The sequence below is a fragment of the Ammospiza nelsoni genome, chromosome 14 (assembly GCF_027579445.1).
Source record: "Ammospiza nelsoni isolate bAmmNel1 chromosome 14, bAmmNel1.pri, whole genome shotgun sequence".
Taxonomy (NCBI): Eukaryota; Metazoa; Chordata; class Aves; order Passeriformes; family Passerellidae; genus Ammospiza; species Ammospiza nelsoni.
In genome coordinates this window covers 2,822,459-2,850,385 of record NC_080646.1, presented here as the reverse complement: position 1 = coordinate 2,850,385, position 27,927 = coordinate 2,822,459, and the positions used below count along the sequence as shown (strand labels likewise).

Genomic DNA, 27,927 nt, shown 5'->3' with positions numbered 1-27,927 from the left:
ACCACTTCTGCTACCAAAGACCATTCCCCAGCTGTTTTCCTTGGGGCATCACCCCTCTGCACAAATCCACTGTCCAGAGACCACCCTGTGGCCTGGAGCCACTGCTGTGGCTGAGGGAGCCACGTGGCTGCACACACCTGAGCCCCGACCATTGCTCCATGCTGGCTCCATGGAGGGGCAATCCCTCGCCTCTCTCCACGCTGTGCCCTGTCCTGCTGCTCCTGGGGCCTGTCCTGACCCCAGCCCCAGGGACAGTGTGGCACCCCAGACCCTGCCTCACCCCTGCCTGACCATGAGGACTCTCTGATTTCAGGCACTGTCTTACTACAGGGGTCTGGCCTGGCCTCATGGGAACCTTTCTGATCCCAGGGCACCGTGTGAGACACCAGGGACCCCCTGACCTGTGGGATCTGCTGATTTCAGGCTCTCCTACCACGGGGTCTAGCCTGATCCCTGGGAACCCTGCCTGACCCCAGGATCTGTATGTGATCCCGGGGACCCTGCCTAACCCTGGGGATCCTATTGGACCCTGGGGACCCCAACAGACACAGGATGGGGGGCCTTCTGATTTCAGGGATCCTCCGATTTCAAGGATCCTTCGATTTCACAGACATTGTCTCACCACGGGGGTTTTCCCTGATCCCCGATGACCCTATCCGACCCCGGGGATCTCTCCTACCCGGAGCACCATGTCCCACTCCGGTTATCCTGTCATCCCTGGCTATTCTGCCCACGCCAGGGTCCACGTCCCACGCCAGGGTCCACGTCCCACCCCAGGGTCCACGTCCCACCCCGCAGCCGCCGTCTGACCGCACGGACCCCGCTCATCCCCCTCTCCCGGGCTCGGTCCCAGCCCGTCCCGGGGCTCCCACCCCCGTCGGCGCCGGGGGGCCGGGGCCGGGCCAGGCGGGGGGCCGGGCCAGGCGGCGGCGGGGCCGGGGCCGGCGGCGGGGGCATCCCCGCCTCCTCGCTGGCAGCGCCGGAGCCGCCGGAAACCCGGCGGTGCTGCTGCTGCCGCGGCTCCGGCTCCCCGAGAAGTTGTTGCCGAGGGAGAGCGGCGGGGCCCGGGCCGGCAGCCCCGGCCCGCCCGGCATGCCCGTCCGCCCGGAGCCCAGCGGGGCAGCGGGGCGGCGGCCGAGCCCCTGAGCGGGCGGGAGGAGCCATGGAGCCAGTGAGTCCGGCCGGAGCGGGACGGGCAGCGGGGGGACCCGGGACAGGGAGGGGGGACCTCGGGCCGGGCGGGAGAAGCGCCTGCCGGGGCACGGGGACCGCCCGGGCACTTCGGGGCGTGTTCGGGTGTTCGCCGCTCTGGGACATCCCGGCCCCGCTGCGCCCGGGGCACGGCGAGGGAGACCGCGGGGCGGGGGTTCCCCGTGCCCGGCAGCCCCGGAGCGGCTCGGGCAGAGCCTCGGCAGCGCATCCCGCAGCCCTCGGGATGGTGGGGCCGGCCGGGAGGGGCTGCCGGGCTGGCTCCACGCGTGCTGGGCCACCCCGAGTGACTCCGCTGGCGTGTTGTCCTGCCCCGCTGGAGCCGGGCCTGGGTCGAATCGCCAGCTTGGCCGTGGCTACGCACCTCCAGACTTCCCCACTTCTGTTCCGCTCCTCCTTTCTGTTTGGGACGGGTTTAACTCGGAGAAGGGCAGTGGTGCTTCTTCTGCACACGGTTTTCATGTCCATGGGATCAGACACCCCAATAATCCATCCCTCTGAGAATTGATTAAGATGCCATAAATTTTTTTGCAAGTTAAACAGGTCGCTTTCTCCCCTCGTCTGGCCACGCAATTGTTCCTGCTTCCTTTCCTTGGATGAGGTTTTGCTGCTCATGCACAAAGAAAGATCCCGGTAGGACGGACTTCAGGCTCTGTCTGGTACATGCGATCCCTGTCGCTGTGGCTTGTCTCTCCCCCCTCACACCCCCTTATTTCAGCTCCCAACATTCTGTGGCAAGAATGAAAGCTCTTTTAAAACAGCAGGGAGACGGCAAAGCAGCCCAAGTTGGTAGTGACTGAGAGTTGTTATTATCCGCTGGCATCCATGAAATTAATCCACAGCAGAGAAACTGCTTCCAGCTGGTGGCTACCGGCCAAAGGGGCTTCACACTTACCCCAGCATTGGCTGGCCCTCTCACGGGCTTCTCTTCTTTAGTGATCCATGAATCCTCCAAGGATTGCTTGTAGAAGGGGTGTCAGAGGCAGTTCCCCAAGTTCCACGTGCATTTGAGCAGTTCATTTCCAGCGATACAATCTGTTCTGCTCCTGCAGCCTGGGGAGAAGTGGAAGTGCTAACAGCAAGGTTTGGGAGATAACATGGAAAGGGAGAAAAAGAGTGGACGTGTAGGGATGCAGGTTGTCTCCTGGGAGTTGTTCATCAGCACCTTGGTAGAAAGGAGTGTATGATAGTGAGATGCTTGATTGAAATGAAGTTGATGTAACTGGCTGAGGCACTTCTGTGATCTGTGTAACTTTAAAAGCACCACTGTTATTCAACTCTTGAGGGTTTGTTTTATTGGAAGATGTGAAGACGATGTGGGTTTGTGGGCCCATAAAATACAGGGCAGGGGAGAAAAAACTGCCTAGTTGTTAAATAAAAAGCCATCTTGTCTGATTTGGGTTCTCTGCTGAGCTGCAAAATGTAAGGCTAAACCAAGCTGAAGGAGTGGAACTCGTGTTTCATCTCTAATGCAAAAATGGCTCCTTTGGGTTGGTTTTGGGAGCGATGCCTTTGGCCTGAGCCAGCATTGGGATAACTTGGTTCTTCCTTCATTTACACTGGCTCACTTGGCTGATGTCAGAGGGCTCCTTCTCATGGAATTACCACAAGAATGAATCCAGCCCAAGAATATCCCAGGAAGGATATCTGAATTTCTTGTGGAATGCTCATATATAGCTGAGTTAACAACAGGAGCTCATGTCTTTTAATTGTGGAATTGCAGGCAGGGGACACAGGATGGACACAATTCCCTGCTGCCGGTGCCCTTCCCTGGCCAACCTCCCCTTGCCAGTTTGGGGCAGGGCTGGCAAAAAAAAAAATTGCAAAAATGTCAGGCACCATCTCTGAGACTCTTCTTGCTTTTGCAGGAACAAAGTTTGCAGTTGAATGATCTGGGTTTTTAATGTCCTTAAGCTGCAGGTCAGGGATTACAGCACCTGCCCCCCTTGTGGGATGTGCTGGGTATGTGTGAGGGGGAAGCTGCTGACCCAGAGCCCAGCAGAGTGCTGGATCTCACCCCTCACATCTGCCTTGTAGCAGGGACTGGAGAAGGCAGCTCAGGCTCTGGTGACTCCTGTGCAGTGCAAGGGGCAGAGCCCTCTGCTTGTGGTTGCTGTCACTTGCTGAGACCAGCATTGTCCATCTCATTGCACCTTCCCTCTCCTGGGCTGCTCAGGTGGGGCTTGGAGTCAGGGATCCTCTGTGTGGATGCTCCCAGTTGCTGGCACAGCAGGAAATCCTGCCTGCTATGGAGGGTTCCCCATGCTTGGCTCCTTTCAGGCAGGGGTTCCAGCCAGGGCTCCTGAGTGATCTGAGGAGCTCCAAGGCAGCCCTGCAATGCCAGGGAGGGAGGGGCAGTCCCTGAAAGGCTGGAGAGCCAGACCTCAAACCAGCTTTGCCCCGCTGTGCCTTGTACAGAGGTGCCAACATGAGCCCCAGCTCTGCTGGGCAGGTTGTTTTTCAGAGGTAGATGTTAGCTGCTGTGTTTTCACAGGCAGTACTTTTATTTTAAAACCAGTGTAGTTTTTGCTCTGCAGAGCAGAGCATGGATAGACATATTTACCATGTGACTTCAGCCTTTCTGCCAGGTGGGGAAAAAAAAGCCCAGCAAAAATTCACCTGCCAAGCAAAAAAAAAGCCTTAAAAGATGAAAACATTTTAGCAGTGGTTGGTCTGGACTCACTTGAATAAACTCTTCATACAGCAATATCCATGCACAAGTGCTACGAGGGAGGTTAAAGTCCATGCCCAATTATCTAAAAATGACATCAAAAGGGTTCTCGATCAGGAAACCAGCAGGTCTGTATTTGTGCAGGAATTGATGTTTGCTGAAGTGGCAGATCTCAACTGAATACAACTTCCTGGCAACCTAAAAAGTCAAGTTTAAAAAAAAACCACCCTATGTAGTTCCTCCATTTCCCGGAAAACTTTTTGATGCTCAGTCATCCTCTATTGTGGCCATTTCAGATACAGCTCAGTATAACTGAAATAGCTTCTTCAGAAGGAACCGAGGTTGTTGCAGGTTTCAGCCCAGTTTTCTTTTAGATGAAACACAGTTTATTTGAGTTTCTTGTTCCCAGTCTGCACCTGAGCCTACCAGGAAAGCCCAGCCCCTTCTAGATCTTAGTGGAGGTCAGAATAAATGTGGGTGCACGGGGTTTTTAAGCTGTTTTTCTTCTTTTTATGGGTGCAAGCTCCCTCTTTGGAATAAGAGCTTACCCTGGTGAAAGCTGCTGTCCAAGGGTGTGTTCAGTGGGAGTTTGGTGCATGAAAACAGATTCGTTAACAAGGCTCTCCTCCAAATTTTTGAAGCTTGTCCATACACACTTGCTCTGTCCTGGCTGTGGGAGTATCCAGCTCTGACTGTGTTCCATGCATTTGGGATTTTCTCATGTTATGAAACAAGATGTCTGAGCTCCAGCCAGTCCCGTTTGTGCAGTGAGGGCCACTTTGGGATGTTTGGGGCTCTCTTGTCATACATCTTCTGTTTGTGTGCCAGCTCTCTGCAGCAGGATTGCTGCTATTACACGAGGGGACATGGAGAAAACCGAGTCTGGGGGACAGTGGGGTCCCTGGGAGGGGTTGGAGGATTTGGGCTTGGCCTCTCCTGACAAATCACAAGGTTGGTGAGGTGATTGTGTAAGGGGATTTGGCTCAGCAAGGGATTCCTCTTGCCTTGCTCCAGGGAAAGAGGCTTATTGAGGGGTCCATGGGGTGTGGGGAGCAGCAGGGTGCTCCAAGGGAGGGGTGCAGGGATCCAGCCTTTGCAAAGGCTCTTCCAGTGCACTGGAGAGGAGGAAAGCTTTCATCTTTTACCTGCTGGGAACGTTTTAACGTGGATATAGTGAAGCCCTGTCCCTCATGCTGTGGATTTGCCCACAGGAGTTGGTTTGGGGATGGTGACTAAGCAGAGACACCTAGAAGAGGAGCTTGCAGAAGTGGCCTTGGACTAAAATATGAGTGTTGCTACTGATGCCAGCAGAATCCATCGTGCTGGGATTCATCAGAAAGCTGGAGGAGCAAAGAGGAGAGGAATCTGCTCTTTTTCAAGGTGCACTTGGTGCACGAGTGAGCAAGGAGTACCTCCCCAGAGAGGGAAGCAGAGCCCCTGGGGGAGCAGAGGAGCAAGGTGGACTTGTTGCCATCCCAACAGTGTCTACAGGGATGGCTGGGGTCTGTGCCCACTTACCAGTCCTGTGAGAGCTGGTTGAGTTTTCCTCTGGAAGATGCCAGTCTCCCGTTGTGATGTGGTGGGGAGGGACCACAATTGGTGGGTGCCAAAATCTTCTCTGGGCTGCCTTTCTGATGATGGAAACTCCTTATGCCTTCTGTCCTTGCAGGATACAAAGGAGGAGGTCTCAGAGAAACCCAAGGGTGCTCCAACTGCAGAGAAATATGGCTGGATTAAAAAAAGCAGCGGGGGGCTCCTGGGGCTGTGGAAGGATCGTTACATCCAGCTGAGGAAAACACAGCTCATGGTCTACGAGGATGAGGTATGGTCACAGCTAATGGCCTTGAATGAGGGGCAGGAGCAGGCCCCTGGGGACACAGGCATGTCCCTGTGTTTTTTACTCTTCCCTCCAGCCCATTCCTTCCAAAAGGGCTTCTCCAGATATCTCCAGGAAGAGTAAACTCTGTAAAAGAGACGGCAGCTGCGTTTTAAATATATTATATATTATAAATATTTTAGCCACTGAATATTTTGACAGAGCCTTTGCCAAAATACAACATGGGGGGCAGGACATCCTGTGAGAAGGTGAACGGAGTGAAGCTTTGGGCAGAAGCAGGATATGTGCAATGAGGTTTTGGCTTTTGAAGGATAAAAGTGATTGTAGCAGACTGACTTCCCACCTGCCACTTGAGGGGATGGCAGGCAACCCTGCAGCTGTTTGGCGCCCCTCAAGCAGCTCAGATTGTTGCCAGCCAGCCTGACTCTTCAGGGTTTCTTTTAGCCACTGAAGGATGCAGAGTGAGATTGTGAGTGCTTGCTGTCCTCCTTAAGCGCGGACAGTCTGGATTTGGCTCATCTTTTCCCTTTACTTGAGCCAGTTCTGAGCAAAGGACCCCTGGGAGCCTTGTCCTGGACTTCCCTAGATAAACTGCATGCCTTGAGTTCATGGCCACACTTTGAGCTGTTTCCAGACAAATGAGGAGTGAGAGCCAAGCCGAATCTGTCCTGCATTTTCAGGCAAGAAGAATGAAAAGTGCAGGGCTGCTCCTGCCAGGATGCAAAGGTGGCTTTGTCCTGAGTCAAGCCCTTGTTCCTGGGCTGGAAGCAGCTTCTGCAAGAGCAGAGTTTGCCCCAAAAGTTAGAAATTACAGTGCAGAGCACAAGCTACAACCAAGAGGGGTGTGAGATGAGGGGTGGGTAGGTCAAAGCCCTGTGGTGGCCTGTGTGTGCAGCTGGGTGGGGGACTGTGGTCTGCACAAGGCCACGTGTCTGTGAGGTGTCAGGCCCAGGAGGATCTGGGTCATGTGTAGGCATCAGGACAATATAAAAGCAAAATCATGTAAAGCTTCATGTGCAGTGTGTCAAGGGAAGAGGAATGGGGAAATGTTTCAGCAGCTGCATTGCTGTGGTGGTTTCAGGAACAAAGGACTGACAGTGAGTTCAGCTCTCTTTTTTAAAAACATACTCTTGCCTAATAAAGAAGATTTGTTATAAACAATTTAGGTTAAAGGGTACTACCCCTTCCCTTAAGCTGAACACTCCTGCTCTTCCCAAATCCCAAAGCTTTCTGGTGTCATTTGTTCTTAGCTGTGAAATGTCATGAAGAGTGCAAAAATAATGACAGGAGAAGTCAATGTCAGGTGATGAGCAGTTCAGAAGGCAGGAAAAGCAAGGGGGAATTCTCTTACCCAGAGGGATGCAGCCTGGTCCTGCAAACTGTTGACTCTCTGTAGATCAGTTCCCAGTGCCCTGGACACCTGTTGACTCCAGCTGAAGCTTCAGGAACTCGAAGATTCAAAATCTATAAACATGACGTAGGTTTTTTTTAAAAGGGCATGCCTTTAAAAACTAGATCCATGGAGGCTCTCATTACCACAAGGGAAAAGGAGGCTTTTAAAGTAAGATTAATTTTCACAGACATTCAGAAGAAGGAAAAAAAATCCCAATCATTTAAAGGGTTATTTTATTATCTCAAGAAGGAAAATGGCATTTGTAACAACCAGGAATAATGTTTTCTGGTAGCCTGCGGATTGTGGTAACATCCTGTAATAAATTGCATCTGTAAGCTACAGTAGCTGCAAGGTCCCATTATTGTAAATAAGGGATCATGTTAATATCTATAGGCTATTAAACTGGCTTACAGTGAAGTCAAATGTCTTAGGAGAGGAAATTGCTGCAAAATTATCTGGTAGCACAATAGGATAACGTGATTGTGCAGACTTACTACAGGGAAACCAAAGGAAATGGCCATTTTCTGCACTCAGGAGGGGTCTTGTTGCAACAGAATTGAGGCAGTTCATGTTTATTACTGTATTTATCTTCCTTTAATGTGATCAGGGCAGTGTGGCTGTCTCTATCTTACAAATGGTGAACTAAGTTTTTGAGATGGGAAGGGTTGATGTCTAGGCAGAGCCTGTGGTGCAGTGTGCTATGGTGGTTTGCATTTCTGGAGTTCAAGGTGCCATTTTTCCCACTGGACCATCTCCACATATCTGCTCTGTGTGACCCTGGAAAAGAACACAGCATTCCAGACCATCCTCAGACTGAAACACTTACAAATGGGGTTGTTCTGTGCTTGCTGAAAAGGAAAGGAGATAAAACCTCAGGCAACAGGAATAAAAGGCATCTCTTCATATTTATCCTGAATTAGACTTGGATGGGTTAAACGGGGGGTCAGCTGCCATGTGGGCAGGCAGGTTTGGAGGCTGAGCCTTTCAGCTGGTCTGAGCCCATCAGATTTCCAGGAACTGAGTGGTGCCTTGGACTCAGTGTGCTTTTCTAAGTCCCTCCCGTGCCCACCCCTTCACAAAGGGCTGCTAATGTTGCCTTTAGCGGTTGTTTCCTATGCAGGCCGCCTTGTTGGTGCAGTTGCATGAGCCTGGCTGCACGTGTAGCTGAGGTTTAGGTGCAAAACAAGAGCAGAGGGGACTGCCAACAGGAGATAGATACAGACAAGAACATTGTACAGTGTTGCTGGAAAGTACAGTCTGAGCAGCACACAGATACCATATATCATCATCAGTAGCAATCTCCTGGAATGTGCTGGAGATTGATTCCCTGACCTGCCCTGGGAACGTGTTCCCCAAGTTGCATTGCTAGTCAGGCTTTGGGTTTGGTTTAAAGCAGAGCCACCTCCTGAAGGCAAATGGCAAATGCCTATTGTGTTACCTGGAGCAGATGGGGTGAAAGTCATCCCACGGGGCTTCAGGTTTCTTTCAGAGGATGGGGAATGAAGGGAGATGGATTTCTTATTCTCTGCTGTGCCTGCATATCTACAGCAGCCTGCATCTGTACCCTTGCAATTAAGCAATATGTTTGTATATTCCATACCCAAATGTCAGGAAAGGAGGCACTGATGCAAGTACAGGGTGCTCGGATCCCAAGAAATGCTGTGCAGGTCTGCATGGAAGCAAGTGGGTTGTTTTCTAGTGGGGTTTCTTGTCTTCTTGTCTCTGCATATTCTTGCATTAAAAAAAAACCTACAGAGTTGTTTTTGGTTTTTTTGCCTGAAGACCAGGCAATGCAATGTAGGGTGACTAGACAGATCAATATTATTACTTCATGGATTAGAAAGTCTTGAGTTTGGATTTTTTTACCCCCTAAACAGTGCAGCTAGTGCTTAGACCTGTTTTCTTGTTGTTTTAGGGTTTCTTTGTAAGTGTCTTATTTGACAGGGAAAAATCCTACTAGATTCTAGAGACCAGAGAATCCACTTGGCATTCAACAGTTGGACATTTTACATCTGCATTTTGCCCCTGATAAAGTAATTGCAAGGTATACCCAAAACTGATTTGTTAAAACACTTTGAGAGCCTCAAATGGAGAAATAAATTATTATTTCAGACATTTTACACTGAATGGAAGGTCTCAACCCCTGAGTCAATGAGGAGGTTTTTGCTGGGAATTACACCTTCATATAAATAAAAATTTCAGGGAGTCTTTTCCCCCCACCTTTTTATAAACTTTTCATTAAGGAAATTGTTTACCAACTGTGAATCTTCAGTTAAGCATATGCATTAATATGTCCAGTTGTTCAGTAACTTTCTTCTTAAGGGCCAAGCCAATAGACTCAGATATGTTTGTCACAGGACGTGCTCATGAAGAGTTAATGGAATAGTTTTTCTGCATTAAATCATGAATGTAAGGGTTCTGTACCAGGATTGAGCTTCTCCAGAGCATGTGTCAGGGCAGTGTCTGGAAGTGACCTTGTCCCTGCATGGTGCTGAGTGTCCTCCAGGTCCCAGGAGGCTGAAGGGACCTGGGGACCTGTGTCAGGGTCGGGTCTTTCGTTCTTTATCTTAGTGTTGCAGGACAGACATAAAGGATCTCTTTGTGACCCAGGTAGGCTCACAAAGCGGGGATGGCTGCTTGCCAAGGGTAAAACATAGACAAAAGCCCCATTCTGCTGCTCCCTGAACTCAGATGCTTTTCCTTTGCTTCATACATGGAGTTTTTATATTTCTCTGGCTGCTTTCTTCCCTGCTTTCCCTGAAGAGGATAACTCACTTGAAAAGTTCAGATCCCTGAGATGAAGGAACCACAGCTTGAACAGTCAAGGTGTCTCTGGGAGACAGCATCCTGCATGTCCCCATCCTATCTGCTCTTGTTCCATGGCCAGGTCACAGTCCCCAAAGCCTCCCCAGGGAGAAGACAGGCAGCTGGAAGGCAAGAGGCAATCTCACAGCAAAACCACACCTTTCCACCCTGCCAAGTCCCCTTGTTCCCCAGCTTGGTGTTCCACAGCCCTTAGGATGTGGCACACGGCTTGCGCAGGGAAGAGTTCCTGTCCAAGAGGCAGGACGGATGGCATGGACAGGAAGGGTGACAGCGGCTCTGCTGGGGACAGAGTTGCTCTTGAGAGCAGGGAGGGTGGGCAGGAGGCTTGGGGCTGGTGTCAGCTCAGAGCACTGCTGAGCTCTCTGCATCCTGAGCCCAGGGAAGGAGGGGAAGGAGCTGGGAGCTGCACCGGCCGTGCGCGGGGCTGTAACGTGGGCGGTCGTGCTCCGAAGGCCAGGATGAGATCACCCATCCCCGAGGCATGTATTCCTGACCTCACCCTCCTCTGTCATTTCTTGGCCGCAGAGGGGTTATTATTTCCATCCCTGTCCTTTTGCAGTGACATTGCGATACCAGGATTGCAGCAGGAGCCTTCAAAGGGCCCGGTAGCGTCAGCAGGATTTTATCGGCTGGGTTTTAGGTTTGGGCAGGATTCATCTCCTCCTCCTAGTGTGCCTTTTCCCAGCTCACATTCACCTACTCAGTGTTAAATGAAATAAACAGTAATGTCATTAAAATAATAAACCTAAATTAGATCCAGACGTCCCTCGGTGGCTCAGGACTTGCTCTGAGTACTGGCATCAGCTCTGCCGGGCCCCCATCCCCAGATAGGAGGGTTAAAAAAACTGAAACGCAGGCTGAGTTCTGCACAGCGACTTAAATGTCAAGTGGTAAAGGGAGGAAATTCCCCGCAGCCCACTTCCCTCTGAACTCTCCATTCCCTGCCTCCAGCCACGCAGCAGCTTCCTGGCTATGACATGTTTCCTCATCCCACACCCCCGTCTCCACTACAGGAATTGCTAAATACAAACTCATACAGGCACAAGGAGCTGCCCTGGGAGCAGAGCCTGAGCTGGGGGTGGTTATGGCCAGCGATTTTAATTCAGGATGGTACTGGAGAGGTTCATGAGCCATGCTGACTGTAGCACTTCACTGGCAAGAACTGCTCTGAGATTCTCACTGCTCATTTGTGCTTAGCAAAAGGGAGCTTTGGTCTCTGCTGGGCTACTGAGACATGAAGAATATTATCTGCCCAGTGTTACGCTGCAATTCCTATTAGGGATGGTGCTCTGCAGCTGAACTGAGCCACGCACCACGTGTGGAATTTTAGTTATGTTGCTGGGAGAAATGAGCCAAGATCATGGCCGGCAGTCATCAGTGGAGATACTCCAGAGATAAATATTCCCCACTGAGATGCTGGCCCAGACAGTTTTGCCGGCTGTACAGGGCTGTATTTCCAATCCTAAGCGTTTTGACAGCTCAGAGTGTGGCTGCAAGAGGACTGTGTCCATCACACATGGCTCCTGCTGGCCTTTGTGATGTGAGGACCAGTCTGCCCCAGCTCAGTGTGGCAGCAGGGCTCTCCTCTCATCCCTGCTCTGGCTCAGGCTTCCTGAGGGGGCTGCTTGGACAATCGTGATGCTTGTGTCATCTTCCCTATGAAGAAGCAGAATCACATCTCCTCCTTTCATTGTGGGATGGAGGTAGTGTCACTTCTGGCTGCAGATGCCTGGATGAGGCAAACAGAAATGACAGAAGCTGGTGTTACTGTCCCCAACCTGTTATTTGCTCAGCCACTGTGGACCACTAGGCCTGTAGCTTAAAGACCAGAGTATTTTCTTAATGAGATGCCAGCCTGATTTATGGGGCTTTCTGGCTGCATGCAGGTTATTTTTAAGGCAGAAGAGCTTTTAGACAGTTGCAAAGGGAAGAAATGCAGAATTTGATGGTCTATGATTGATTTCAATGTCTCCTTTTCATAGTAATGTTTCATTCCCTCTCTGCAGGATGAACAGAAGTGCATAGAAACTGTGGAACTGGAGAGTTATGACAAGTGCCAGGAGCTGCGTGCACTACTAAAAAGGAAAAATCGTTTCATTTTAATCCGCTCCCCGGGTAAGAAGGTAGGATTGCCTTTCTCATCACCCTCGAGTTTGCTAACTCCCAAGTGAGTTCCAGCCAGCTGTGCCCAGAGCAGATGAAAAGCTCTGAGACTGAGCTCCTTGGCAGCTGGGAGAGTGACCTGTAGCTGTGAAGGGTGTACAGTGTGTAAGAAGGAAAGCCACTGTCATGTAGATTTCTTTCTTGTTGTGGGGAAAGCGTCTTCCTGCAGCTCCACCTTTTCCTCTTGATTTTTTTTCCCTGCCTTAGCATTTTCTTTCTTCCAGTACTCCCTAAGTTGTACTTCTTAGAACATTCCCTATGGTTCCTCCATGTCTTCTGAGCACCTGTGTATGCTGCAGCTTTGCCCAAGTCCAGCGGAATCAGTAATTCCAATCCATGTACTGAGACAGTTCCTGGAGTTAGAACCATTGATCTGAGAAACTCCAGTGCAAATTTACTTGCAGCCAAACAGTTCCTAGGAGAAAAGATTTATTTTGCAGAATTCATGAAACCCTACATCTGTAGCATCCTGCACAGCATCTGGTTAGATCCAGAAGCTAAAAACCAGGCTGGCATTGCAAAGTGACTGTACATCCATCTGAGCACGGGGTGTACGCGAGGACATCCTGCTTTACTTCCTGTCTATAGTCATCATCACTACACATCTTTTGATGTTCTCCTTAGCTCCTACTTGCATGCCATCCATTTCAGCATCTTTATGGGCTAGAATTCTTCATTGTTGCTTTGGGGTATTACACTTTGCCTTGTAATTTCAATGTGATTTTTTTGGCCTTATAGTTCTTACTAAATCTTCCCATGCAAATCTGAGAAGTTGTGAGGGACAAAACACATTCATTTCCATAAGAACATGAACAGACACAAATACCAAGTTGCTGCATTCCCCCATCTCCATTTTGTTTAAATAAATGGAGATTGTTTAGTCCTTGTCACTGTTGCTTATTCTTTCACTCCAGTCACTTAGTGTTTACACATATAATAAGACCACAGCTGAGTTCAGAGCACCATTGTGCTAAACTTCATTCAAAACATCAAAACAAGGACTTTCCTGCCCCAGAACCCTGGGCTAGTGAGCTCCCCCAGAGCGCTGGAGCCCAGAATACATTAGGAAGAAATTCTTCCCCGCAAGGGTGAGGAGGCCCTGGCACAGGCTGCTCAGAGCAGCTGTGGCTGCCCCATCCCTGGAAGTGTCCAAGACCAGGTTGGACAGGGCTTAGAGCAACCTGGAATAGTGGAAGGTGTCCCTGCCCATGGCAGGAGGGCTGGAACTGGATGGTTTTTCTCTTCCAACTCAAATAATTCTAGGATTCTGTGATTCTAAGTGTCCACCTATTCCCAGGGAGGCCAATAATACCCTGTGTGCTCAGAGAGGGGCAGCACGGTAGGAACAGGTATTATCTGCCAGTGTGTTACTGAGAGAGAATTGTGTAATAGCTGCATATGTCTCTGCACTGCTCCATGAATCAATACAGGGTGTGAGACCTGTTCCCAAACCTTTCATTTCTTGCTATGAGAAAAATATGCCCAAACTGTGCCCAAAAGGGTAACTTCATCCTTTTGGCATGCTGGCAAGTTTACAGCTACCCTGTTTTTCATGCCACTGATTCAATGGAGACCTAGATAGAGGGTACTTTTTATAAGGCTCTTTTGGTGAAAGGAAGGGCTTTTATAAATGAAAAGTCCCCTGTTTGTGGCTCCCCTCCCGCCCTTCTTTTGGCTGGGAATCTGGTGAGGGTGTTGACACACAACATACTTTGGCAGATGTTAGCACAGGCTTCAATTAGGAGGCCAACGTACACAACTGTCCTTCTTCTGTTTTGAAATACACAGCTGTGGCGATGTATATCAGTTAAACATTTTCCATTTGGGAGGCTTGCTGCCATCCACACTTTAAAATCACCCTGAGAGCCAGCTTGCCAAACCCTGCCACATCTTGCTAAGGTTTTTTTCTTTTCACCCTCTCTCTGGAGCATAATGGTGAGGAATGAGTTTGAGGGACTTAGCAACAAGCTGGGAAAGGCCATTTCTGTTTCAGTGCACAAATCTTGAATACAGGGAGCCCAGTTTAGTTGCAGGGGAATCCCAGTTTTAATCTTGGATGGGATATTTTTGAGCAGAGATGAATCAGTCAGTTAAAACTACTCTGCAGCTGAAGTTGCACCTGAATAAATAAGTTGTCTGCAAAACACTGGTCGTTGATGAATGTACCCCAGATTCTGCTTGGCCTGTTGACAAGGATGACATTTTTGTTGAGCTGTGACAATATGAGCATGTCACTCGCCTGCACTGGTATGGAACTGAAAGAAAGCACTGCCCCCTGAGCTTCAATTCTTCAGTGAAGGAAGCTGGCAGTGTGCAAAAACCTGTTCTGCTTAGAAATCTCAAATGCTTCATTCCATCCACAGCAATTAAGTGAAAACTTTTGGATGCAGAGTGCTGGGCTTCTAAGAAAGGGCAGTAGCCTTGGCCTGGAGACTTTAAAATGTACTAGTCACAATGCAGAAAAGCAGTGTAAATGATGCTTGGTGTAAACTCTGAAAATTACCAAGATTGGCACAAGTCTGGTGTTCAGTGGATCTGAAAAGCTTCAGCTGCAGGGAAGTATTAATATTGGGAAGAGGGTGGTAGTAAGGAAAGAGCCCACCAACAAGTCCTGCAGCTCCTCACACCTGTGGTCAGGGATGGAAACTTCCACTGCTTATTTTTCCCTCAATCAGTTTTTCAGGTACCTGGAACTGCCTTCACCAGGGGCCCAGCCTGAAAGCTGCAGTAGAATGCAGTGAGGTTTGGGGGAGTCTGCTCCTGGGGCCTGCCAGTCTGGCAGAGATGCTGCATTATTCCCAGGGGTGATGTAGCTCTTGGTTCAGCTACAGAAAAGCACCAGAATCCTCTGACAGTCATCTCATAGAAACATGGAATGGTTTGGGTTGAAAGGGACTTTAAAGATCACCTAGTTCCAACCTTCCTGTCATAGGCAGGGAGTCCCTTGTCTTCTCCTTTCCCCTTCTTGATATATAACCTGACAAAGTCATGTAGAAGAAGGCAAGAAAAGACCTCCCATCTGGCAGATAGGCTCTGCTGCACTCATGGTAGTTGAGATGTTACTGACCCAGCTCTGCTGCAGCTTCTGCTGGAGGTGATCACCCTGTACCAAAAGTCATCAGAAGGAAACACATCCCCCCAGCAGTTCACAGGCAATTCACAGTCCAATTTAGCCCAGCCCCACCAGGCTTTGCTCTGAAACAGATAAGGACCAAGCACCGGTTTGTGTCACCTACCTCTGCAGCACATCTGCAGAACTGCTCAGCAGAGAAGTGTTGGTGACAGTCTTAAACTGCAGCTACAAGCTCTCCAGAGCTTGTCTGTTAAATCACTTAGCACAGGTACAACAGACTGACCCCAGGAACACTTCTCTTTCCTGGAAAGCAGGCTTGGCATTGCCATCAGGCTGTCAGTGCTGGAGAAGACTGATGTCTCAGGGAGGACAGGGAGCAGGGAGGGAGCTGGTGCCCACTGCTGTCACAGACAGTGATCCCTGTGGGAGCTCTCCTGCCTGAGGTCTCAGCAGTGATTCAGCAGGAGCTGTGCTGTGCTCTGAGGAACTGTCAGTAAATTGTGTAGCCTGCATTCATGGCTTACAATGGTCACTAGGTTTGGCCATGACAGCTTTTCCTGGCACATCAGCCTGTTGTTTATGGCATGACTCAGTCTCAGCTGGCTTAGCAAGAAGGAGTGCAAATGTGTTACCCTGCCTGCTGCCCTCTCATATTGGCGTCACTGACTCTGCCTTAAATTCCTGCTGGAGAGCAGACTCTACTTAATGTTTTGTAGGAAATACCCATCTTTAGATGCATCTGCTGATATCTGTAAATATTCAAATGAGTAAAGATACAGACAAGAGAAATTAATTTGTTCCTTGTTTGCTGAGAGCCTAGGTGTCTCAGAGTACTGTGCAGAGTCCCAGTGATAGGCAGGACTGAGACCAGCTTCTTCCTGCCTCTCCTCTGCAGCTTCCTGCTTTACAGAGAGCTCCCATCCTGGTTAGGGTGAGCTTCCTTCCCCCAGTGGCTTGGCTGAGGACAGGAGCCACAGATGGATGCAGGCAGAGCAGGGACTGCCAGGCAGCAAAAGGCTGTGGCTGGCAGCAGCCTGAGCACGAGCCTTGGAGCCTCAGCAGCCTGACTCTGTCTTGGTGTCTGTGGATGTGTTATAAAATGGAGAGAAAAAATTTCTAATATATCTGGGTACTGTAAGGAACCTGCCCCTCTGTGTCACAGCCCCAGGGAGCTGTGCAAGCAGGGCTGGCACTGCCCCCACTGCCCTGTGGGTCCCACTGTGCTGCTCATCCTCCCTCACCCAACCCCTTCTGCTGCCACCATGAGTCCCTTTCTCTCTCCATCCACTGGATCTGCATTTGATGGCAAAGGGTTGCATGCCAGAGGGACATCTCAGCTTCTCATTAACGAGGAACCACCCCCCTGAGGTTCTCTCTGCTCTGCCACAGAGTTGCTGACACCAGTACTTAGTCACAGACTGGGAAGCTTTATTTGGAATGAGGCACAGAAAGTGGCATTGGAAGAGGAAGCTTGAAGTGAGGCAGGAATCCTTCCCCTGAACAACGTGTACGGAGATTTCTAAACCCTGGTGCAGGCTGCCAGGTCTTTGCCAGGCAGTGCAGCAGCTCAGCTGCTCACAAGTAGAGCTTTCTCATAAGCTTTTATAATCACAAAGCTTTGGGGCAAAATCGTTTTCAAACAAAAAAAGTTTTTAAGCACACACAAAACCAGGCCAGCTCGGACTAAAAGAAAATCTGGCCGTGGCTCTGTTTTGGAGCTTTGCCTTCCCTTACAGTCCCTGGTTAGAGTGGCTCTTCTGCATCCCAGACAAAGGGCTCTTTTTCCAGAGGGCTGTGGGTCAGGCCCTAACCTCCCCTCTGAGCTCTCAGGAAGGCATGTGGTCCCGTCACCTTACGTGCAAACTGATCAAATAAAGAATCTTTCCCCAAATTATTCCTTAACTCCCTGCTTGCCATGATGGTTGTGAGTGTCTGGCACTTGGAAGCTGTGATGTAAATCCATGGCACTGACACGAGAAATAAATACAGAAAGGAAGAACAGTTGGTTTCTAACAGCAAGAGTGGGTGTAAGGAGATCAGGCTTTAGTTCTGCAGAATTTCTGATGGTCCCTTCAGAAGTTGCTGAGACCCAGAACAGTTGCTGCTTTGTTGTGCCATGAACAGGGAGCTGCTAAGAGCACTCGTCTGTCAGTCACCATTAGCTTTGTCCCCCTCATTTAATATAGTCCCTGTTTTATATAGACACTGCTGTGATTTTGGAATGTGGGGCCTCATTTACAAAAAGGCTGAGGCTACAACTGCTCTTGAAGGCAATAGGAAAGTGCAGAGTACTTATAAGGATGTTAAATACCCCAAAAAGCTGTTCCAGGCAAAACCCCCATGAGGCTGTGTTTTGAGCAAGCCTCTCTGTAGTTCATTTCTCCACCTGGAAGAGGTGGATAATTTCAGTTGCCCTGAAAAGGAATTTGTGAAGCCCTCTAGATACTGTAGTGATAAGCAGGAAAGAAAAAGGACTGTCAGGGGAATCAGTAATTCTGTTTTCAGGGCAGGGCTGGAGCAGAGTGAAATCAATAAGACATATTGACCCAGGAGGATAAAACACATGATGGAATAACTGAGTAAGAAATGCCACCCTGTTGTTAGGGATGGTGCTAGGAGGAGCACACACAGCAGGCTGACATCCCTGCAGCCCGGAAACAATGGGAGTGTCTGACTTTTCATTGCTTCATTTGCAATGTTGCTGGTGTCCTTGAGCACAGGAGTATTCCTGTGTGCCTGTGCAGTGTGGATGAGGGCACCACATGGAGCTGTTTGGATCCCAGCTGGTCTGCCATGGAGCCACCTGTAGGGTGAAGATGATATTTCTCTCACCTGGAGTGTACTCTGGGACACAGCTACATAATACTGGTGACGTGCTCAGAGGAAACTGCAGTGAATTAAATAACACCCTGCCTACTGTCACTGCTGTGGGCAAGGAGAGACTGGAAACACTGAGCAAAGCCATGGGGCTATCCTGGAGGAAGGGAAGAGCTGGCTGGCTGGAGGACAGGCCATAGAATCACCCATTCTCCCTCCTTATTTGTGACCCATACTTCTTGCCAGTTCCCTCTTAGATGACCAGCTCTTCCCTTCTTCTTGGGGCAGCTCTTCAGACCCCAGAGAGTGCCTGTCTGCAGCGTTCACTGCTGGATTTCCTTTGCAAACAGAAATAAGATATGGTGAATTTCTGCACTTACATTGCTCTTATGCCTCATTGTGTCTGTGCCCAGCTGGGTCAGGGTTAGAGCAGCCAGTGTCAGTGCCCCACATTCCAGTATCAGTTCTGTTCTGCAGAGCCACAGGAACGGGGAAGCAGGCAGAGCCCACTGCGTGCAGCCTTCCCATTCCTGGTATTCTGGAGGAAGTGGGAGATAACATATTTTACTTCATCTGAACCAGCTAGTATGACTTGGACTTTCAGTCTGACTCTGTACAGTGTGACCATTTGCTGTACAACTCACTGATGCTCCAAGAGCTATTCCAAGTGTTTTGCAGAAAGGAGAAACTTACGTTTTTACTACTTTAGTAGTTACCAAAATAAAACTACAACAAAAAGCTGTCCAGCATAACAAAATGCTGTTCATGGGAGCTATGCCAAAGCACAAAGGAATCTGTCATTTAAACACAGGCTAGAAGTGCATGTTATATAGAAACTGAAGTGATTCAGAGGTATCTCTGGTCCTGACAAGGAATGCTCAGGCAGAAATTCTCTCTCTGCTTTTGCAGGTTCATGATATCAAATTTCAAGCTCCAACTTTGGAAGAAAAGGAATCGTGGATAAAAGCTCTTAATGAAGGGATCAATAGAGGCAAAAACAAAGTATTTGATGAGGTAAGAGAAACAGTTTTCAAACTCCTATGTTTCTGTTTCTGTTCTCCTTTAGCTAAAAGCAGAACTTGCCTGAACTCTTGTTCTCCTCATCCTTCCTGCATGCCATCCATGGTCCAAGGAAAGAGAACGTGGTGTGCAAGGTAGGGCAGGTCCCTTCCCTTCAGAGCTTGGGATCAGGATTTCTGTGAGTCTCCCTTTCCCAATGGAAGCAGCTGGTGCAGAGAAGCAGCTGCATCGCTGAGTTGTGTAGAGCTGGGATGCAGCCTGGAGGGACTCATCTTCCCCACACTGCCATGGTCCTCAGCACCAGGCAGCCTGGAAATAGAGGCACTTGGTTAGGATGCAGCCCAGTCTTCAGGACTGGAAAGGTCTGAAGTGACTCAGTCCACCAGCTATTCCGCCTGCAGTCTGGAGAGAAGTCTGGTGGAAAGTTACTCCATGGTCCTGGCCAAACCTGCCTGCCTCTCAGCTGGCCCCAGCACACCTGCACTTTCAAATTCTCCTCCCATCCTGCTGTATGGAGGGGAGGATGAAAATTGCACAACCTAGAGCCTGTTTAACCTTGTCCTGCTCCCTCTTAGTTTATAAATCAGCCCTGAGCTAAACCAAGGAAGCAGCATCTCTTCTGCAGTCCTTTCCGTAACTGAAAGGAAATTAACACAACCACCACCATGGGAATGACACGAGAGAAAACGAGCAGGGTAAGGAGGGACAAGGAAATCAGCAAAACTGTTTAGCAAAGGAAACCAAAGCAATGAGTAAAAGTTCTGAGAAAAGGGCTAACTTGTGTAGATACAGTGCTAGAGGTGTAAACTCTGAGAAGTTGGGCTTTGCTTTTATTCAGTACAGTGGGCAGTGAACTCTGCACACCCTTCAGCAGCACAGCAAGGTGGGATCTCAGATCACCTCCCTGCCCTGTGAAATGGGGTTATCCTCCTTACAGAGGGATCCAGCCTCTAATTCTCAATCATTCCAGTAAGGATCAAACCTCAGATTTAAAATGTTTCCACACAGGCCAGGCACAGGGTAATGGGTCAAGCCCTCAGCTCAGTTGGATTATCCTGAAGGAGCTGTAAAACCACTCTGCCATAATTTCTCTTTAAATCCCTATTTCACCCTTGCCAGCTTTCCTATTGTACAAACTTGTGGTACCAAGGACACACAGATGTTTCTGGTCACTGGTGCTGCCCCTCCATGGGGAGCAGAGTCCAGCCCTTGGCCATCAGTGTGGGTGGATGGTCATAGAGCCAGCACAGAGAAATACCTGTCAGGGCACTTGGACTTCCCTCCTTAGGAGTGCGAGGCAGTGCATTTCTCATCTGATTGCAGGAAATAAATTTGTTAATTCAGCTGGATCTGCAATTAATTCAGGTCACTGCTCACACCTTCTCCTCAGCATCCTGGAGTCATTAGAGCTGTGGAAGGGAAGGGCTGAAACAAAGTGCTGCTGATACAGTTCACAGTCAGGTCACGGTTATTAATGAGCTTTCACCTCTAAGATGGAAACAGCAGTTTTGGGGCTGTGTTCTGCCATGTGCAGGAGCTGGTCCAAGCACAGGGTGCAGTGAGGACAAAGCTCCTTGTGTCCTTTTTTCTCTGCCTCTTAGGTGGAGATAAGTTTAGCCATTGCAAACCTCTGAGACCTTAAACATCCACCACATATGTGCAGGGCTTTGCGGGCAGGCTGTAACTGAGCTCTGAGGTAAATTCTAGAGGTGAAATGCTTCAACATTTCATGTGTGACAGTGACAACTTTATGGACATGTCCTGAGAAATTAATGACCCTCTTCCTTTTTTGTTTTCCTCCTCTTCCCCCTGCTCAAGGTGAAAGTAGACGAGAGCCTTTCCTTGGACCACGTGACTCGGGACAGGGTGAAGGTGTCCCACGGACGTCGGCCCCCCACGAGAAGTCACCTAAAGGAGGTGAGTGCACCCTGATGGAGTGACCCATCCCACCAGCTGGGATCACTGAGAGCTGCTCCTTCCACACAGATGCCAAACCCCAGGGGAACCCCAGAGAAAGCTGACAGGGAAACAACTTCCTGCAGGAAAGACTGTGCCAGCACCTCTCTAATGAAGCTCCAGGTTCCCATAGATCTCTATCTGCTGCAGCACGTTACCATATATTTAGCTTTTCATAACTCATAAGCTGCTTCACCATCTGGTCAGAGCCATTAGAGACTGAAGCTCCTATATTTATTTTCAAAGATGTGATAATTTTGCAGCCACAGTGGTGTAAAGGTAGAAGAACTGCATGGTCCATGGGGAGAAGCTGTATTTTTATTAAGCTAACTGGAGAAAGCAGACGAGCTTTCAAGCTTACAAGCCCTTCCCTAGGTCTGAAACAGAATACATTATTCTCCCAGGCAGTTTTATAGACTAACCTGTCTCTACTTTTAACTGATTTTCTGGGTCTGTCACTTGAAAAAAAAAAGAAAAAAACCACAAACCTGCATTTCATTTCCAGGGGAGAGGTTCTTACTAATGTTTGATTCCTGTGATTTATGAAGAAGTTCCTACAGACAGATTGATATTTTAGCAGAGCGTTAATCACAAGCAAGGAAGGTTTTTAAATCAAACCTTCTTTCTTCAGACTTCCAAGACCCTGACTTATGTGCCTGCACAACACTCAGATGACCCTTGTGCAGAAAATGAGATACCCTGAGACTTTTTACTTTGCATAGAAATGGAGGGAGAGTGTCTCTCCCAGAGAAATGCATGAGAATGAATCATAGATTCCCATCCTCCAGAAAACCGCAGAAGAAAACATGACAAAAGTCACAGCAACAATGAACTGTGGATTCTCTTGCCTAATACGGGTTCAGTAAGGTGGGGAGCCCTTCCCTAGGCAATAAAAACATCTCTCTTCCCTGCTCAGATCACTATTTTCACAAGATAACCCTGAGGTTAATACCTCTAAGATGTCTCACCCTCAGCCAAAATCAGGGAAAACTGACTTACAAATTCAGCAGCAGGAATGAGGGGATAGAGCCTGCAGAAAGATGTGTATCATGGCTGCTGGCTGCAGATTCATGAGGGAAATGGCATGAACATGGATTTTCAGTGTTCATAGCAGGCCAGGTGAGGATGGGTCAGGGCCAAGCTGCCAGGATGCAGCTTGCCTCTGTCTCTCTGCTGGGCTGGAAAGGCAGAGAGAGGCTTTAACTGAAGTCTCTGCACTGCAGGAGCCTGGCCCTGGCTGCAGCTATGCCTCTGTGTGGTTTTGGGTTCCCTCACACAGGAACTGTCACTGCGGTTCTCCCTGTGGGGCACTGAGCTTACACACTGCAGTGTCTTTGCTAAGTCCATCCTTTTTAGGAAAACCTCCCTACCAGTGAGATTTTCACAGAGCCTGTGGTTTGAAGGAGGCTTAACCAGCTGAGGCTTGGCCCTGGTCAGGCCAGGATGACACTGGGTTAGAGGAAACAAGCAGAAGGCAACAGGATTACAGTCTCTGGCCAAGTGATCTAAAGATCACCTTGGTTTATGACAAGCTCAAAAGCAGAAAATGAGCCTTTGTGGGGGGGCACATTGTAAATGAAGGGGGTACAGGGATCCCACTACCACAAAGAATAAAAAGACAGAGCTTAGCACCCACCAAGAAATTAGGTTATTGTGGTACAGGCTTTAAGACAGTCTTTTCAAAAGCAGTATTAAAATAAGTTCTGCACTTTTCTTAGAATCAAGGGCTGGGTTAGAAGGGACCTTAAAAATCATCTGCAAGGGCAAAGAACCTTTCACTAGACTGGGTTTCTTAGAGCCCCTTCCAGCCTGGCCTTGAACACTCCAGGGATGGGGAATCCACAGCCTCTCTGTGTAACCTGTGCCAGGGCCTCACCACCCTTATAGTGAAGAATTTCTTCTGAATATCTAATCTAAATCTGTCCTCTTTCTGCCTAAGGCCATTCCCCCATGTCCCATCACTCTATGACCATGTGAAAAATCCCTCTCCAGCTTTCTTGGAAGCCCCCTTTAGGCACTGGAAGGGGCTTTAAGGTTTCCCCAAAGCCTTCTCTTCTCCTGGCTGAAAAGCCCCAACTCTCTCAGCTTGGAGCAGCAACCCTTTGCTTGCCATGCTGGTTGCAAGGGTTTTGCACTTTAACTTGAAGTTAAAGGATGAAACATAGAATCAGTGATAGAAATTGAAAACTTTCTCCCTTGTTTTTCAGGCTGCCAAGTGTACATCAGATGGTATCCTGCGACTAGATCTGGATATAGTAGACAGTGGACCACCAACCTTTGACTCTACTATCAATGAAAGTGACAATGAACCACCTCAAAAAGAAACTCCAAAGCCCCCTATGCCACCCACAAAACCCACTGGCATAAAAGAAAACCAGGAGGCAGAGAACGATGTTCCTGACCAGGAGCATAAAAAACCTCTGTCTCCTCCACTGCCTCCAGATAAGAAGCTTAAGGAAAACATCAAATCAAAGGACAGTGTAAATACCAAGGAGGAGGATGCTGGAATTCCAGAGGAGGACGTGGAAGAATCCCAAGAGCCAAGTGAGGAGAACAAGGAGAACCTCGTTGAGGTCAGCAACAGGGTTATATCAAAAGCTCCAATTCCACTTCCTAAGAGCGTGCCAGACAAGCTGAAAGTAGCTTGGGACCAACCAACCATTGAACCTAAAAAGACAGAAGACTTGGAATCATCAGGAGATGATGGCAAAGACAACCCGGCTGAGATTGCTGCTACAGATGTTTCAAAGCCTCCTGTTCCTCCTAAGGTTTTGCCAGAGAAAATGCTTGCCACAGAGAACTCCAGCCATGGTGACCTGGAAGCTGGGGGCTGGGAGGAGCAGGACTCTGGCAGCTCCAAGCCCCCAGTGAATGGGATCACAGCCAGCGAGGTAGCAGAGTTCACATCCCCAACAGCTGAAACAGAAGAAGGAAATGGGAGGACCGCATCTGAGAAGGAACAACAAACTTCAGCAGAAGAGACAGAGACTTCCTTAGCTACAGAAACAGACCATGAGGGTGCAAAAGCAACTATTGAGAAGAAAGATTCTACAGAAAACACTTCAGTTCTCAAACTTCGCTGTTCTTCTCTGGGAGACTTGCTCTCTGATTCCAAAAACAAACAGAGAGCACTTCCAGGCCAAGGTTTCCCAAAGGATTCCCATCAATGCATAGCTAAAATGGAGGAGAAGGTTGCTAATGAAAGGGAAAAAGCAGAAAAGCTTCTGCAGAAGGTTTTACGTGAAGGTTTGGAACAGGCCCAGGAGGGGAATGGACCCCCAGTGGTGGCAGAGACGTTGCTCAACGAGGCAGTGGAACAGCTTCGGCAAGCTTCACAAGTTTTGCAAGAAATTAAAGGTCTTGGAGAACTGAAAAAAGAAGGAACACAGAAACAGAAAGAAAAGCAAAAGGATCTAGTGACTCTTTATAGGAGAAGTGCTCCCTGACACACTTTGCAAAGACTTCTTTCCCAAAATCAAAGCTAAACATTTACATTTATGATTTGTACCATTGCTAGGCCAGTGTTTAAAGATGGTGTTTTGCTGTGCACACACCATGTTTGTGGGACGGAATTGAGCTTTCAGTTATAGCATCTTTCTTTCTTCATGTTGTACATACCAGTCTGGTTCTAATCCTCTTAGCACAGCAGAAGGTTACAGGACAGTGAACAGTTTCAAAAATGTGAATGCTCCTTAAGGATTCTGTCCAAAGTCCTTTCAATGGATCAGGCCTTAAAAATTACTGGTAATCAGACCAAGCCAGATTTTTTGAAAGGAGCAGAATGGCTATTCTAGCAAAAGCCCCTGTCTCTCTGTATTTTCAGGCAAGCAAATACCAGATTACACTGGCACCTATCTGGTTTTCCCAGTTAAATCATTTAGGGATAAATGTAGTCAGTGTTTGTTCACTTGCTGGCATGGTTTCCCAGACCACCTGGCCCAGTGACATCTAGGAATGTAAAGATAAACGGTTTAATCTTCTCCAAAGATCCTCATAAAACCACATCCACAGTTAAAAAGTGACCTCACACAGAGGCAAACCAAACTGGCCAATTCCTGACTCCAACTAGTGTCCCTGATGTGGAGCAGCTGTATGAAGGCACTTTGAGGCTGGCTCTGCAGTGCTTTAGGTGTGCTAAGCACTGTGTGAGTGAACACAAGTCTCAAAGCATCATTGCCAGGCAAATATTGATGGTTCCTCTTTCATTAATAGGGAAATTGAATTATACCTGGCATGTGAAAGTGTCTTCTACCAAGACAACACATTTGTTATTGAGGAACGTACCTATCTGAATTCCCTCAGCATTGTTAGGAGCAAATAGCCAGACATTTGGAGAACTTGTGTCCAGGAGATCCCCAGGAGCTTCCTAGGAGAGCTGTCACAAAGCAGCTTTGGGGATGTGTGTTCCCTTAGTGTTGTCTTGGGATGTAACTGACAGGAGCATGCACATCAGGCAGTGGGTCTGGATGAGATCCCCCTTCCCACTGAGCACATCTCTACCTGCTGTGTCCTGGCCAGCCTGAGCCATGGTTTGGCCCAGATCTCTCCAATTTCCACACATGGAGAGAAAGGCATTTTGCACACAAAACTTTGGGGCTGGTCCCAATGGCTGAAGTACATGAAAATAAAAATGCATTGCTATGGAAGGATCCGAGGAAGGCTCCAGCACAATTCCCACAGTCTCCCCTGTCCACCACAGTTCCTGTGGCCTTCAGTGATTACAGCAGTGACAAAATGGTGTCTTTGCACTGCTACTGTGTAGCCCCATACCCGAGCTGGGCCCTCTCCCCTGTTCTCTCTCCTTGCTCTGAGGAGAATTGTGTGACAGCCCAGAGGGCTTCTCCTTTGCTTGAGCCAGGCTCTGGAAACATGGAAAATGGCAATCTTCCCAGTCTGGTTTTAGAGAGCAACGTGCTACCTAAACTCTTTTCTCCCATTTTCCAACACTTTGTTCTTAGCTCATCCATTTCTTTTTCTCCTCATTTCCCAGGTCCCACAAGTCTGCAGGGGGCTGCAAACACCAACCACAGCAGCAGTAAAATTTCCTTTGAGCCTCCTCTTAGGCTAGGCATAGGTACTTCATGTTTGAGCACAGAAAGGTTGGCTTTGGGCTTCCAAATACCCTGGTTTCTACCACCTTGAGCCAACAAGACAGATAGTGACCATAACTGATGCTTCTGCCTCTTTTGATTAAACTAGCCTTGGTTTTGGTAGTGAGTCCCCCTCTCAAGACAGACGCAGATGTTGTATGAGAGTTCACTTGTTATTCTGTCACATGGAAAGTTCTACATGGTCAAACACTCAGGGCTCAGGTGCCAAAAAGCTTTGCTTTGAGGCAAGAAGTTTCCAGTGTCCTAAGCCCACCCTGAGGCACACAGCCTGAAGCAAACTCTGGACCTGTGCCATTTACTGCCATGGGTTCAGTGTGAACTCTGGGTCACATTCACCTTTCCAGACACACTTAGGACAAGGGCTAAGAACACAGACAATATTCAGTGCCTATCTGCTATCTAAATGTATTTTTCTGCATGTGCACTTTTGTTTACCGAACACTGTGTGGTATGAATGTGAGCTGTCAGAACCTGGTGTGCACTGGAAGTGGAGGGACACCAGCTCCAGAGAGCAGGCAGGCCTTTGCAAGATGCAGTTCTGTAACAATACATAGATGGGGGAAAACCCAGTTCACACTAACAGGAGTATACACAAACCAGGGCAAACTCTGGGAACAGGTTCATATCCCAAAGCTGAAGCCACTCCTAAACTTCAGGACAGGCAAATCAAAGCCTGGCACTGAAATCCAGGAGAATGACAACAGCTTATGGGGTAGCTCAGTCCCCTAATTTATACACAAATGCTTTTGCTCTCTCCAGTGTTTTCTTGTGGCAGTGTGTTCTGTGGATACTTGTCTGGCAAAGTGCTGGTGAAAATACCCAGACATCCCTCTCTGTTACAGCCAAACCTACAGGATGTGCTTATATTTACTGCATATTTTTATATTATACTCAATATTCTAATGAATAAATGTCTGACATTTTACTGAACAGCCATCAGTAGGAGTCCTAACAGATAAATATGCTTTACCTGTTAGGAAATGGGCAAATTAAATAATTTTTCAACCTACAGCTAATTACTGTGTATGCTGTATGCTGTACTAACAGATCTCACTAGATTTGTATAATGTCTTGTAAATAGGTATAACTTAAGTGGAATCTCTGTATCACCCAGTAACTTTACTGCTGCAAATACTATGGTAGAGACTCTTGGTTTTAACTATTTTTTCTAATAGATTTAGCAGTTTCATCCTAAAACAACCAGCCTTCTATGGCAACTCCCATCTTCAGTGTACATCCTGCCACCATGCACTTTTTTTTTTAATCTTCCTTTAAACATGCATTTAAATTTGCATCTAATTCCTGGCTGCACTAAGGCTAGGGGGCTTTGTGCCTGAAAACCCTCTGGGCTTGGAGTGCTGAGTGTGAGTCTGTGTTTTGGGCTGTGCCACCAGTTTACATGTCTGTGACAGGAAGGAAGTGAGTTTGCAAGTGAGCAAGTGTGGATGACGATCTGAAAAGCAGCTGCTGCAGCCCGTGGAAAGGCAGCACTTTGTCTCCTGTTTGTAAAGAGCTTTGAGATTTGGCAATAAAACCTCCTTTTAGAAATCTGCTGTTTCAGAGTGACTTTGTCCTAAAGCAGAGCAAGGAAGTGCCACCAGAAGCTGCACATTAAGGCTTTGCTCTGAAGGAGGGAATGCTGCACAGGCTGTGCTCAGGCTGAGGTGAGCTTGGTGCTGTGCTAACCACAAGACAGGAGGAAGGAGAAGCGTTGGGGCTGGAGCTGGCACAGAACTGGAGCTGCTGCTGCACACAGGGCAGCTCCTGGCTCATCCCTGCCTGCCAGCTTGGCTGCCCTGGCCAGAAAGCATGGCAGAGGCCAGGATTTCCTTCAGGAAAGCAGTGGGAAGC

The 27,927-nt window shown here is 48.6% G+C and overlaps 1 protein-coding gene across 1 annotated transcript; it reads left to right on the top strand.

Annotated features, from left to right (window-relative positions):
- Window positions 1-950: 950 nt before the first annotated feature.
- On the top strand, window positions 951-27,624 carry PLEKHO2 (pleckstrin homology domain containing O2). The gene is made up of 6 exons (XM_059481873.1): window positions 951-1,171; window positions 5,550-5,702; window positions 11,943-12,059; window positions 18,899-19,003; window positions 20,828-20,926; window positions 23,173-27,624. The coding sequence occupies exons 1-6, from the start codon at window positions 1,163-1,165 to the stop codon at window positions 24,409-24,411; spliced, it is 1,722 nt and encodes a 573-aa protein (XP_059337856.1). The 5' UTR covers window positions 951-1,162; the 3' UTR covers window positions 24,412-27,624.
- The last annotated feature ends 303 nt before the right edge of the window (window positions 27,625-27,927 follow it).

Bases quoted from the DNA above. Each gene is read 5' to 3' on its own strand.
- PLEKHO2 (XM_059481873.1), top strand. The intron at 5,703-11,942 runs GTATGGTCACAG...CCCTCTCTGCAG, and splicing joins TCATGGTCTACGAGGATGAG to GATGAACAGAAGTGCATAGA. The intron at 12,060-18,898 runs GTAGGATTGCCT...CTGCTTTTGCAG, and splicing joins TCCGCTCCCCGGGTAAGAAG to GTTCATGATATCAAATTTCA.